The following is a 14643-nucleotide window of genomic DNA, read 5'->3' as shown; positions in this document are numbered from 1 at the left end:
AAGAGTCGATTGAGTGCTCTCGACAGAAGACTCCAATTTTAATCTTCTCCTTGAGCTTCGATCTATCCGTGAAAAAACTCACTGCTCCTCTGCCCCGCCCACATATCCCTCAGAGGTATGTTCACAGAGAAGACGCCGGAGTAGTTAACTTTCTGATGTAAACTCAACAGATTTGAACATAAGCCTTTCACTTGTATTAACAGACTGACTGAATAACTTTTCCTACATGATTTGTATTTTATACAATTTTTTTCTACTAATTTAATAATTTTTGTACTTAGTATATCAACGATAACATTAATGTTAAGCTCTTTAGCAGATTATGTTATGTATATTATAAAAAGACAGCATTCATTATAATTCCCTGCTATGATGTTAACAGTTTTGGCTCCTAAAAGTATGCTGTAAAATATACTTCCCACAGCTAACATACTGTAACTGCAACAACAATTGCTAACATGAAAATGCAAAAATTTATGTTTTTGACATTTCAATTATTCCTCCTTCGACAACTTTTCATCATCTTTATTCTTCAACTCGTCATGGCAAATGAAAGCTTTAAGTGCTGTCTCAACAAAAAAGCAAATAACATAAGAAAAAACACAGAGAAAAAATATCTCAACCGAATCATAAGCAATATTTTTGTATTTCTCGCGCTCCTCCTCGTACGTCTCCAAAGTCGTCGCGCCCATGTAACACATGACAATGCAAATGGTTATGGCTAATTTAACGGTCCAAATACAAGTGCGTTCAAAGCGATTGAAGGGCATTTCACCATATTTCCATGGACCAATGAGAGCCTGAAATAAATACCATTGAATGAAGAGACTTTCCAGCGTATTACGAAAGTTGCGTTTGAAGGACTGCGAGCCTTCACGAAAATTTGTTGCGTCCAAAACTAACGGTTTCGTGGTTACCCATTGTTCGACTTCGAAAGTGCACATCACCTCATTGGCGTAATCCTCAATGACGATGTTGCGACAATACCAGCTAGGATAACGCCCGGATTTGTCACGGCGTATGCTCAGCAGCAGTGGCTGCACTAAATCATCACCGCTTAGCGGTAAACGGAGCGTGCAAGTAGAGTTGCGCACGAGATGAGGATCCTGCGGATTCTGATACACGACAAATTTGCGTGTACCTTGTGGCAAGGCAAACATTAGAATGATATTGGCAGTGGTGCCAGCATGCCAGTGGCCACCGGTGCTTATGTGCACATTGACTCCATATTCTATGTGGCACTCTTCCTGATCGAGCAAGGTGATTAAGTCACCCTTATGATGGTGTAGTGTGTAGTAAGCCCACCAGAAGAGTGCAGCGAAAAGTGGCAAGAGTGCCAGGAAAAACAATACTGCGTAACCGTTGGTGGGCAGATGAGTCAGCACCTGACGTGAGCCGTCAGTTTCCATTGCGGTTTGTGCGTGCTTTTTCCCCGCAAACGTCGACAAATGATAGCAACTGCAGCTCAGATTCTGGGCATCGGCTAAATTTAATTTGGGCACACAACCAGCGGTCGACCATTCGGGATCACGCAACTTGAAGTCCCACATGAGGCATTTCAGCATGGTGGTTTCGAATTTAAACGATTTTGGCGAGGAGATTTCATCTGCTGCCATCACAGCGAGGTAAGCCCAGGCATTGCCGCCCTTATTGTTCACCACATGAAATGTGTTCTTTTCCGGCACGATCTCCGTGGAGTTGCGCACTTGATGGCTGCGCGGCTTTGTGCACAAATTTAATTTAACACATAGACGTGTCGTGGGATCGGAGAATTTGACAATTGCGGCACTGTTTTCCGGCATCTCAATGCGGTAAATAGGCATATCTAGTGTGTCATTAACATAGCCTTCCACAATGTTGGTGCTTTGTGCCGGCGTCGTGGTGCTATCGGATAATGTCATGCGAAACTCAATAGGATTTTGCAGTATGGTCTCTTCTCTCAAGGGATCAGCGCTGCTGTATACGCTAAACGCAACTATGCCAGTGTCGAGCGGTTCCGCGTCGGGATACCACCAAAACGGGTTTCGCTCGAAAGACACTACTTGAAAATGTAACTGTGCACTTTGCAGCGTTTGTTCGAGTTCTGCGAGCATCGCCGAAGGCATTACTATTTCAATTTTACGATTTTCAGTTTCGAAATTCAACATTTTCGTACCCTCGATACTGAAAACGTCCACCTTAACACCCGGTTTGTCCAATTTATAATGATCATCCGTGGGCTCATGCATCACTGTGCTTGTTATACCCACAAAATGTAGACAACGAAATACCTCGAATATAACATCCAACCAATGCCCAATACGCGTTAGTACCGTCTCGTCGAAATCTGGCAAAGGCGCATAACTTTCACTTAGACGATTTGCGGAACCACTGCTCGCTGGTTCGATTCGTACGACCGGTGGCATATCTTCGAGCTTTGCTGAGAATTCAGCAATCATGTCTACTACTTGATTGTTGAGCAATTCGTAGGGTTCGGGAAGTAGTTCCTGGTACTCCCTGTCCACAATGATGAAGTAAAATCCATTTGCGATCATACGCAGAAATTTGGTGAAAAGTGTGACGCGTTTATTGTCCAGCGGCTGCAGCGGTGCCAAGAAATTTCTGGTTATTTTTGTTAACTGCTCGACGCGCAGTAGTGTTTCCAGCTCGAGCCACCTCAAATGATAGAATATGATCTCTCCCATTGCCAGCGTGCGCATGTTCCGTGTCAACACCTCAGTTAGCACCATGGCGCGCTCGACGTCTCCGTCCAGCAAGAGTTTGGCTATATTACTTTCCGGTCGAGCTAGTAGTGACTTCAGTGCCGCTTCATCTTGCGGTACTTGCATGGCGGACACGCTCACAGCTGCTTGCGCCTCGGTGCAAGCGAAAAGACAGTCACAAACCACAATTTTAATGCTGCTCGTTACTGGCAGTCTGGTTTTCATTAGCCGTTCGTTTGTGCGATCGAAGGTGAAGGTTTCGGCTATGTATTGATACGAGAGCGGCACGTTGATATCCTCAAAGTCTGTGCATTTTATATGAAACTCAGTCTCATATTCTACGCCATTATTGGGCTCAACCTTACATTGTCCACCCTCAGGTGGTGTATTATGCGTCAGCTCAACTATAACCTTTCCATTCATTCCACCACTTGTTACTGATGCCTCAACTTTGACGCTTCCGCTGTTCGGTGGCATGAAACCGAGACGATGTGCGTTCTTAAGTATGCCGCTGCCACCCGTAACCTCCCATGTAATCGTTGGTGCTGCCGCACAAGTGACGCAGCGCATGCGTAGATGAACCTTACGTCCAGCGGCAAACGTACCCATTTGACAATTTCTTACACACACGATGTATACGTAATGCTTGGGCTCATTTGTAATTTTAATGACTTGTTTTGCAACATCTTGTTGCGTTACGCTGACATATGAGCTAACTCGAAAGCTGAATGTGTAAGATTTTCCGAGTTGGAGTACGCCGGCTGGTATATGAAGAATGCTGCCTGAAATGGCGACAACAAGGGAATACTTTTATTATTTTACTGAATAATAAAGTAATTAAATGAAGTATTACCAACCTGTTCCCATATGCGGACCACAGTAGTTATTTGAACTGTCATCGCTCGATTCGCAACTCCATTTGTACTTCATTGTTTGCTCAACCAAAGGCGAGAGACCGAAATCACGGCTCTTCGAGCCATCCAAATAAAGTGAATCACGGACGCCCACTTCACGTATGGCGCCACCTAAGATAAAAGCCGACACGGGCTTGGACATAATGAAAATGTAACACTGTTAAACAAAAGGAAATATTATTGATGGAAGGTTAAAAAAGTAAGGCCTTCAAAACTCACCCGAACTTTTTTATGCACTACCGTGTCGTCAAAGTATTCATCCACATTTGCACGCACCATATAGGACTGTGCCACAGCACCCTGATAGTTGAACCATAAACGGTAAGGCTTGACCTTCAGCTGTTTCTTGCCAGTATTGCCGAATTCATACAGTAGAACTGAAAGGGTGATCAAAATCACTAAAACATATTTTTAGGAAACTTGCATCCTCACTTGTGCCGATGCTGTTGTGCACAGTCCACTCCATTTCGATACGTGAGTTGGGCGCACAGTGCCTGTGTATGATGGCATTGAAGACGTTGAAGCGCGCTATATCTATCATGAGTGGTTCCTGCGGGTCAGAGCCATGCATGAAACCAATGTCCGGAATGCAAGGCACATCCGTGGGTTGTATAATAAACAAGGGAAAGGTTTGCTCATATAGTGCATTTGACTCTAAATCGGCGACACGCACTGTTATACTCAATGTACCAGCTTCCCAGAAGCTCTCGTAGCTTTCGTGATAGTAACCGCTTTTATATGGCAACCGTCCAGCGTGTAATAAACCCAATGAACGAGCGACAGCTCTCAAGTCCCTCGAATATCGAAAGCCACTTTTCCGTTTGGGATAAGATTCAAAGGTGTCTATGAGACAATTTGAAGTGTATGCCTCGTAAACGAAATTTGTTGTACCCAAAGTCTCCACGGTGAGCAGAAAGTTCTGTCGTTCACCAAACACACCGACCGGATTAAAAAGCAAGTGCATTTTCGTAAATGTCGGCATATTCTTCATGTTGCAGCGCTGTCCGCCCCAGGTGCCTACACACTTGCAGAGGAATTGCCCCAGCGCCGGTTCACAGGTAGCGCCGTTGCGGCAAGGGTTCGCTTCACAGTGGTTAATGAATTCTTCACAGCGCGGTCCGCTGAAATAGTCGGTGACGCAGGCGCATTGTATGTCGTTCCCGTTGAGCGCGCAATTGCCGGCGTTGTTGCAGTTGCCGATGGGGCAGAGTTTTTCAGCATGCAGACGCCGCGGTTGAAAAAGGAAAACGGTTAGAAATAATATGTTTTCAACAAAATATTTCATTTTTGCAGCGAAGTTTCACAACGAAAAAATATTTTATTTGATTAACGCGTTTTTTCGAAACTAAATGAGCAAAATTTCTACGCTTTTTCTTTCTGCGGCACGTTGCAAATAAAGAAAAGACTATTTGATTGCTTTGGATTTCAAAGTGGGAAATTAATTTGCGTACTTTTCGGAACATTTCGTAATAATGAAACATTTTATTAATAATCATTTAGTGTTTGTTTAAGCTGTTTTGCATAAGCTACAGTTATTTACTTTTAAGTACCATAAGGTAACGTACATATGCATATATGAGCTAATTGGGATTCTTTTGGTGTATTTGACTTTTGAAGTGAATAAGAAGCGATATAATTGTAGTGATCATATAACATGTGATAAATTCAGAGAGTATCCGCGGTGAGGTGAAATTTTGGTCAAAGTTTGCCTCAAATATTTGTGAAGTAACATTCGGTGGCTTTTTCTGGCAATATTCAAAAATGACAACCCTTCCCTGAGCTATTGCTACAATCTCCGAAATTAGTTCTTAGATTGGACAACTAAGGCATATATCTGTTATACAAATTGTTTCACTCCAGGCAAAGTAAGAAGCATTTTGCGGAGGGAGGGGGGTTTCGGCCGTCGTGCTGTTCGCACCTTATATTGTGGCTTGTTTGTGGCCTGCGCCACTAACGGAGCCGACGTATGTATGTATGTTGAGAAGCAGGCTGGCAAGGCCGATCAAAGTCCTTGTATGAACACTTTTTTATTTGACAAGGTATCGAAAAAGGATCAGACTTGGTACTTTCATGCATTGTTAAATAAGAGCTTGCTTACCAACTAATTTTTGGGCCGTTCCAGAGGGAATGGACTGAGACTGCATCTAGCGAACCTTTATTATCCCAGCAACTTACTTCAAATCCTCTAAGATTTGTTGTAGAAAAATGTTCATTAACTAATGGCAGTGAAAACTCGACCTGTGACTAAGTACTTTTTCTAAAATCCTCTTAAAGCTTTAAATTAAATTCTGTTGAGAAAATAATCTGAGTCACATAATTAAACCCAAATTTATTGAACATATAATATTCTCGAATTCTCAATTCATATCTAAAATCTTCACGCATTTACTCAAACTTTCCGCAACTCCCAAATCAATTAAGTCCACTAATAATTTACATGCGGTAAGTATGTACTTCACACACTCTCACACACACCATAAAATGTTAACAAACGATTTATGTCTTCGCTATCAGTGTGGCAGCAAGCGAAATGTTGCATGAAATCGGCAACTTAACACCAAAACAAATGTGGCTGCGCACTTCATAATTTCGAGTGCACAAACAAATGGCAATTCACACCAAAAACAAAATGTGTGTATGTTTTCGAGAAACAAATACGATATTATTGTTTGCTGGTCAGCTGGGCACATTTGTAAATATATTGACTGGCATTGTGTCACACTCGCGAGCCCCTCTTCCGTGTGTAAATTGTGCGCGCGTCTGTGGCTTTTTGTCATAAATTGAAATTGGTCACGAATGCGTGATAAATTCACTTTTATTTTCAAAGCGAGAATTCGCAACAGGAACACCGGTGTGCCGCACAGACTGCCACAGACACAAACATAATGTTGTGCAATGCAGGTATATACGTACATGCATATGTACAAATCTCAGTCTAAGGGGGGTTTTTAAATACTAACACACGGCTATACATATGTATGTATTTCCATACATATGTATATATGGAAATATATAGAATATACTTTATGTATATTCGGACACTGAGAAACAATGTCGCTGATATGGTTCGATTTCTTTCGCCTTTATCACTAATGGACACAAATTTCTTAGAATACAATATTTGGCAAAAATCAAGCAAAATATTTTTCGACTTTGTGGCTTATAAGTATGACTGTGAGTTAAATGCATTGTGATTTGAGTTTTTTGATATATTACTTTAGCAGAGTTCAACGGCATTTGAAATCATATGTGAATGTACTATATCATAAATATTCTTATTACATATGTTAGATATGATATTTTTGTTGCTTTTATGGTAGGAAGTATATTTATATAAATGTATTTTGAAGGTTTTAAATTTAAAAGCAACGTTCTTGAGCCTCCTTATGTTTTATAACATTACTAATTGGTATTCCTCGGTACATTTATTAAAATCAAAAGGTATCCTGAGAGAATGAAATATATTATATGAGAAACACTTCATAACATATTGAGTTATACAGAGAATAAAAGAAAGATAAGAAAATAATTGTATCGTACTTCCATTATCTCAGTTTAGATTAAATACCGATGGAACTATTTAAATACACGGCCTCAATCTATATAAGTTAAGTTAACCAGAACTTTACTGACAGATGGCTGTTAACTAGACATTGAGTAAATAGCCTTAAGTCGAATAAATTGTCAACGAAAGTGTTGGATCTCACTAGTGCCGCTTAAATTAGTCAGATATTTATCAAGAAAAAAAAACTTGGCCACATGATAAACAGATTGACACTTGCATCATTTACGTTAATTTCTCTATCGATAGAACGAAAAGTAATTGTTAGTATACTTCGACTCCGGGATCGCTGAAAACCTTACGCGGAAGAATATATCTCTTCGAGCCCCTTGTTTCAGACAGGTTTACTGAGTACAACTTCACACATATGACATAAAGTTAGACAGTGTGTCAGTCATAAAACAGCGTACTTTGTTTTTGCACGTAGACTCATTCTCCCTTCCTGAAAGCTCTTCTGTCAAGAAAGTATCGGGAATTTAAAAATAAAACGGAAATTTTTCAATCATCATCCAAATTTATTTAACCGTCTTCAAAGTAACATCCATTTCAAGCGATCCACATGTGCCAATACTTTTCTTCCAATCGTCAAAACATTTTTCATTGGCACTATCCAGGATGACCTTCAGCTGTTGCGTCGAATTTGTTTTCATGTCTTCAATTGAGTCGAAGCGTGTTCCCCGAAGTGGATATTTTAGTGTGGAGAAAGATAAAAGTCACAGGGGCCATATCAGGTGAATACGCTGCTTGCTCAATGATATTTGTTGAGTGTTTGGCCAAAATTTAACACAAATACATTGATTTAAATTTTAAAATTTGACCAACACACACACAGAGGTCGACTGATATAAACAGCTGTTGTGAACACATTGGTTGACAGACTAATTTTTGGCAACATAATTAAGGACAGTTGTAACGGGTGATTTTTTTGAGGTTAGGATTTTCATGCATTAGTATTTGACAGATCACGTGGGATTTCAGACATGGTGTCAAAGAGAAAGATGCTCAGTATGCTTTGACATTTCATCATGAATAGACTTACTAACGAGCAACGCTTGCAAATCATTGAATTTTATTACCAAAATCAGTGTTCGGTTCGAAATGTGTTTCGCGCTTTACGTCCGATGAGCGATGAGGCTCATTTCTGGTTGAATGGCTACGTAAATAAGCAAAATTGCCGCATTTGGGGTGAAGAGCAACCAGAAGCCGTTCAAGAACTGCCCATGCATCCCGAAAAATGCACTGTTTGGTGTGGTTTGTACGCTGGTGGAATCATTGGACCGTATTTTTTCAAAGATGCTGTTGGACGCAACGTTACGGTGAATGGCGATCGCTATCGTTCGATGCTAACAAACTTTTTGTTGCCAAAAATGGAAGAACTGAACTTGGTTGACATGTGGTTTCAACAAGATGGCGCTACATGCCACACAGCTCGCGATTCTATGGCCATTTTGAGGGAAAACTTCGGACAACAATTCATCTCAAGAAATGGACCCGTAAGTTGGCCACCAAGATCATGCGATTTAACGCCTTTAGACTATTTTTTGTGGGGCTACGTCAAGTCTAAAGTCTACAGAAATAAGCCAGCAACTATTCCAGCTTTGGAAGACAACATTTCCGAAGAAATTCGGGCTATTCCGGCCGAAATGCTCGAAAAAGTTGCCCAAAATTGTACTTTCCGAATGGACCACCTAAGACGCAGCCGCGGTCAACATTTAAATGAAATTATCTTCAAAAAGTAAATGTCATGAACCAATCTAACGTTTCAAATAAAGAACCGATGAGATTTTGCAAATTTTATGCGTTTTTTTTTAAAAAAAAGTTATCAAGCTCTTAAAAAATCACCCGTTACCAACTTAATAGTCTTCTATTTAAGCGGGAGATGAGAAAGGGAAATGAAAAATTCCCCATACTTTCTTGACAGGGACATAAGTACATATTATACCCAATGAAATAGCACTGGGAACCTTTATGTACTTCAAAAGCTGTCTACCGACTGAGTATATAATCTTCAGCTCTAAACGTATTCAAAGTGAGTGGTTAGCGGAAGTAGAAGTCCATTGTCGAGACGTCGTTACATCTACAAAAAGTCACTGTTTGATGTGCTCTATGGACAGAGGGAACATTGGTCCATATTTTTGCTAGCCGAAACACTCTTTGTCTTTGTGATATAATTCTGCGAGAACTAAGGATGGTATCTCGTTCGATTCGTTCGTTAATGATTTAATTATTGTGAATGAGAGTATATCGTATAGGGTTGCGCGCGGAGCTGCTCCTGTCTCAATTTCTAATATTTCCGTGCAATTTTCTGAATCAGTGACTATGTAAATGTGTGAAGAAATGTAATTTTAATTGTACGAGTGTTGCATGAGTCTACGCATGCGCCTAACAGTGGCACAAACGCGTCAATGCCATCACTTTACCGCAAACATAACTCAATAATTCTCAATATACATATATACAGATAGATATATGTATGTGCGTACATATTTGTATTTTATGCACTCAGTGACAGTATGTCGGACAGTTCGGCCCGTTTACCTGCTTGCAGCATTTGATATGACATGACAATCCATTGCCAAGTACTCACCAACAACAGCAGTAACAAGAGTAGCAGCAAGTTTGCATCAACCACAAGAAAAGTAATGTCAAAACAACGGCAAAAACAATAACAACACTCAAGCAGCAGCGCATTTCATTAGAGCTCAGCTGCGCCTTAACCCGATCGCACCAAATTAGACTAAAGTCTTCCAGATCGCAGGTTGGTGGCGAGCACGTTGCTCATTGCCTGGCAGCGCCTGGCTGAGTGGCAGGCGGACAGCTAAGCAACACGTCGGCTGCGTCATCTAAATACGCGAATGACGGACGCCGCTGATGTTGTTTTTGTCTTTGTTGTTGAGAGGAGGTAGGGGGCAGGTAAGAAAAAGGTAATTTCGTCAAGCAAACTGCCTACGCAGCTGTGACAAATTGTCGTTGCCGCCATTGTTGTTGCAAGCGTTATTGGTGTTGCTGCTATTACTCGTTGTTGTTGTGGTCGTTGTAACCCATAGTTGTGTGTATGTGCGCTGCCAGTAGTTGGTAAATTTCATGTAAAAATGGTCGCTGTCGCATTTCGACCAGCAAGCGTTGATTGTGTCGCTCTTGTTCAATGCGCAACACACGCTGCTGTGGCATGCATGCTTCTGCTGCATATACTCGCACATGTTGGCAGTTGTTTCGCTGTTTTGTTGCAGCAATCAATCTCAATTGCTTCACTTTTTCAGTCATATCTCTTCGATCATTTCGGGTGACAAAATGCTAACTATTTTTCTTCAATGTGTTGCTGTTGCACCGCTCCCTCCCCAGCGTCTCCTCCGCGCAACAGTCGTCTCCTTTTGCCCAGCTCCATATTCATTGCAGTTTATTTTATTATATTCCATTTATTTTCCATTTTTATGCGCTTTGCTTTTGGTTTTGTATTTGTTATTATTGTGGCTGCAACAATTGTCATTCTGGCCATGGTTTATTGCTAATGTCACTTCGGTCTATATGCGATTTGTGTGTGTCCCTGTGTGTTGCCCGTTGCTTACTCTGCCACCGCTGTGCTTTGTTGTTGCCCACATGCTTGGCGTCGCGCTCATAAACACATTTCAGATGAGATTTTTATTGCAATTGTAACAATTGTTTGCAAGTACTTGGCGATTGTTGTTGCTGTTGTCATTTGTTTGCCTTAACAATTATTTATTTGTGGTCTCGCTGATTGTTTGTCTCCTTCAATGTCGCTGTCGGTGGTGTTGTTGTTGTTGCTGCTGTTGCGATAACTTTGTTGTTGCTGTTTTTGTTATCGTTTTCGTTACTGTTATTGCTCTTGTTTTTGTTGTCGGTGCTGTTATTGTTGTCACTGTTATTGCTGTTGCTGTCCTTCTTGTTGCTGTTGTTCGCTGCTGCTGCATACTCCAATGTGTTCATGTCGATTTGCATGTTGTCACAGGATTTTCGATCAAATAAAGTGTATGCAACAACAACAATAACAATTGCAACAATTGTGTTTCACATAAATTGGGATACATACAACCTGGGGGCAGTCAATGACAACAAAATGAAAGGCAGACATATTTTGATCTGTTTTCTGATTTGTTTACAACTACAACAAAATAGAAAAGCAACAGAAGGACATAAAATAGGTCAGCAAGACACCTGTGTTCAGATTAGTAGCTTAGATTTTCATATCATGTGGAGAATAATTATAATATTTCTGCCAAAATAAGTTGAGCTTTCAATTTCAATGAGGCGATTTCATTCGTTTCTCTCGAAACCACACTCCAAAGCACTCGTGAATAGTTGAATAAGCCTCTTCTTTGGAGCCCCGAGGAGTTACTGTTCACCTGCTTATTTGCTTTTCATTTGAATATACGTTGACTTTGTGTTTGAATTTGAACTCCGGATACACATAGAGAAATTTCGGGATTCAATTCACTACTCAACTATTATTACCCTGAGAGAGGAAGTTATAGTATCTCATTTACAAAGCGTGCTGCCAATATTAAATCTTCTTAAGGTTGATTCTTAAAATTGAAGAGATTAATAAAGGGGCTTGTTTGTTGACAGAAGAAACTATAAAAAACTTTCAGACAGTTTTGTGATTAGTTGACGTAGACGCCATATTTTATAGTTTTTCTACTTGGTGGGATTGGGAATCGATTGACATGAGCTGCTCCTCTATGGATAAACTCTTAATTCAAAAATTGGACCCCCAGAAGAAGTTAATCCTGTCGAGAAATTCTGTTCCATCAGGCTAACGCCAGACCACACACATCGATAGTAAATCGTCAGAAGCTTTGATTGGTTGGAAGGTTCTTTACATGCACCTAATAGTACAGTCCTGCCACCAAGTTCCTGTCATGGCGAATGATATTGCTGGTGAAAAAGTCGCCTCAAGAGAAGTTTGAGAAATACGTACATATACCGTTTCAGTTTGTTTCAAGTGTATATAATTTTCGAATAAATATAAATAACATTTCGAACTTCGAAAGCCTTCCACTCCATATTATTGAATATTTGCAGTATGCAACAGCTCTGTATGCAAAATTATTTGCATTGATTCGAGCAATAATCAAATGTTTTTCTTTCGATAAGGTAAATATTTACTAATTACTTATAATTTTAATGCTTTGAGAAAATGTCACAATCAACGAGCTTAAGTACTGTGTACATTATTTATGTATATAACAAAGTTGGCATAAAAATGAAAATTTCTCACACTTTATCGATAAGCAAATTGCATCAGTATTTTTTAAGTATTTTTTATATTGTAATAGATTTATATATAACTTTTATACTTTGTGCAAGTGCTTTCAATAATATCGAGTATAATAAATAAATATCACAAACATTTCACAAATATTTATTAAATCCGATTTTCTCATCATGCGATAAAAGCTCAATCATTTCATACTGGAGTCCATTCAAGGAACGGAACCGAAATCCAAAGTTTTTCAAGATTAGCTTGTAAAGTTATAGTGCATATAGAAGCATATGGATATCAGCTATCTCGAAGAGGGAAAAATGATCAGCAGCGACTGCTAAAGAGGGTTATTGCAGCATTTGTGTGATAATTTTAAGTTAGAATTGAAGTAGAAGAAAGTTAAAAAAAGAAACAATGACAAAGTTACAAACTTGATTAAGTTTAAATTTTTTTCTGCATTATCCGAATTTGGCTTCTAGAATCAAGAGATCGGAGGCCTCTTTTGATTCAAAATAATTATTCAACTTCAATAGTATAAGCGAAGAACAGTGGTAGAAATCTCATCAATCATCGGTGTTACATCCTCAGTGACAACTATGTTGAGAAATAAAATCCAATTTTACCGCAAAATTATGAATATTAAATATGTGCAACTTCTATTATGAGCTTCCCAACCATCGATGTACTGGTTTACAAAAGAATAACAAAAACTGCAATAGTCCAAAGAAGTGCGGACGCCTGCGCAAACGTGGGTAGCTCATAAAAATTCACTAATATTTTTGTCACTTGCAACACCGGCAGCTATTAATTACAATTACGATTGCAATGACACTGACAATTACACACAGGTGAAAAATGGTATATTAAATGCTCACCACGCTTTGGTTCATTCACACACGACCGGTTGAACGCACCGTAAGCCTCCAAAACAAATTTAAAAAGAGACAAGTGGGTGCTAGAACCACTCAGCCTGCGGCAGTTTTAATTTGGCACATGTTGCAAGCAAACCGATGAGTAATAACGGTATATATTATATATTGAGTATTTGTATGTAAGACATGACGATGTGTGTGTAATTAACTCGGCTAAACTGGCTTAATAGTCGAATAGCAGGAAAATGTTAGTTGGCAACACTATGTGCGAATATTGGCGGTGTTTGGCAAAGAATTTGTGATAAATGTGGTAAGCTTCTAATGGGTACTAGTGTTGCCGCAGGTTTGAGTATTGACTATTTACCTTTATCTACATACACATCAATAATTCATATAGACATATGCATAAGTAAGTTTTTAATTTTTCTTCTGTTTTTTTATGATTTTCTTTTGCGTTTTCCAACTTAGTCAAATTCTCATTTATGAATGAGAAGACTTTTGAAATTTTAATTAATTCTTATTTTTTCTCTTCTGAATTGAAATTCGCCGAATTGCACGTGTGTCAAAAATTTGACATACAAAATTTCTCCATAGAGAATACCTATCTAAGTGTGTGCATGTGTGTAACTGAATGACAATAAAATAAATAATGTGAACGTGCGTGAATCGCTATGAACTTTGAATAACTAAGCGTACAGTACAAAACAGCAAACAAATGCTTAAAAATATATTAAAAAATTAAATTAACAAATCAGGCAAAGTGTAAAGAAGTCAAAGCCTTATAAGCAATAGACATATGTACATACATACAAACAGTTAGATATATGCGAAACAGCAAATGAATCAAACTGAAACTAAAGAACACAGCAGTAATATTTATAATGCAAAAACAAAAAAAGATACAGAGAAAATAACGCCGGATACTTATGAGTTCATTAGGCAATAGATGGGCAGAATAGATAACGTCTAGTTAATGGGGGAGGTGAAAAGACAACAGTGTGGCGTTATGTCGATTTTCGTATGCAAAGCATGTACCGGCAACTGCTAGTCAAATAGACCGTTTGTCAGACGGCAGTCATGTGCCAGTATGTGTTATAAGTACCCATGAGTGTTTATAGTTGTGAGTTTTAGAAATAGACCAGTCTAAAAACCAGTAAAATGTTGAACTAGTCAAGAAAGTATCTGCCTTATATCAATTTTTTTTGGGCAGTTGCTTCAGAAAGAGCCCGGAAAATACGAAAAAACTAGAGGGTTTATATATCTAAAGGGTGATTTTTTAAGAGCTTGATAACTTTTTTTTAAAAAAAAAACGCATAAAATTTGCAAAATCTCATCGGTTCTTTATTTGAAACGTTAGATTGGTTCATGACAT

The 14643-nt window shown here is 39.3% G+C and overlaps 1 protein-coding gene across 1 annotated transcript; it reads right to left on the bottom strand.

Annotated features, from left to right (window-relative positions):
* Positions 1-366: 366 nt before the first annotated feature.
* On the bottom strand, positions 367-5129 carry LOC105232815 (uncharacterized). The gene is made up of 4 exons (XM_011214682.4): positions 4049-5129; positions 3836-3993; positions 3560-3773; positions 367-3484 (listed from the first exon to the last, which is right to left on the bottom strand). The coding sequence occupies exons 1-4, from the start codon at positions 4899-4901 to the stop codon at positions 495-497; spliced, it is 4215 nt and encodes a 1404-aa protein (XP_011212984.3). The 5' UTR covers positions 4902-5129; the 3' UTR covers positions 367-494.
* Positions 5130-14643: the final 9514 nt, after the last annotated feature.

Source organism: Bactrocera dorsalis, chromosome 5 (genome assembly GCF_023373825.1).
Source record: "Bactrocera dorsalis isolate Fly_Bdor chromosome 5, ASM2337382v1, whole genome shotgun sequence".
In the NCBI taxonomy this organism is placed as follows: Eukaryota; Metazoa; Arthropoda; class Insecta; order Diptera; family Tephritidae; genus Bactrocera; species Bactrocera dorsalis.
This window is presented reverse-complemented; position numbering and strand designations above follow the sequence as displayed.

Bases quoted from the DNA above. Each gene is read 5' to 3' on its own strand.
- LOC105232815 (XM_011214682.4), bottom strand. From the start codon at position 4,901: ATGAAATATTTTGTTGAAAACATATTATTTCTAACCGTTTTCCTTTTT. The intron at 3,994-4,048 runs GTGAGGATGCAA...TCACCCTTTCAG, and splicing joins GCACAACAGCATCGGCACAA to TTCTACTGTATGAATTCGGC. The intron at 3,774-3,835 runs GTGAGTTTTGAA...TTTGTTTAACAG, and splicing joins TAGTGCATAAAAAAGTTCGG to TGTTACATTTTCATTATGTC.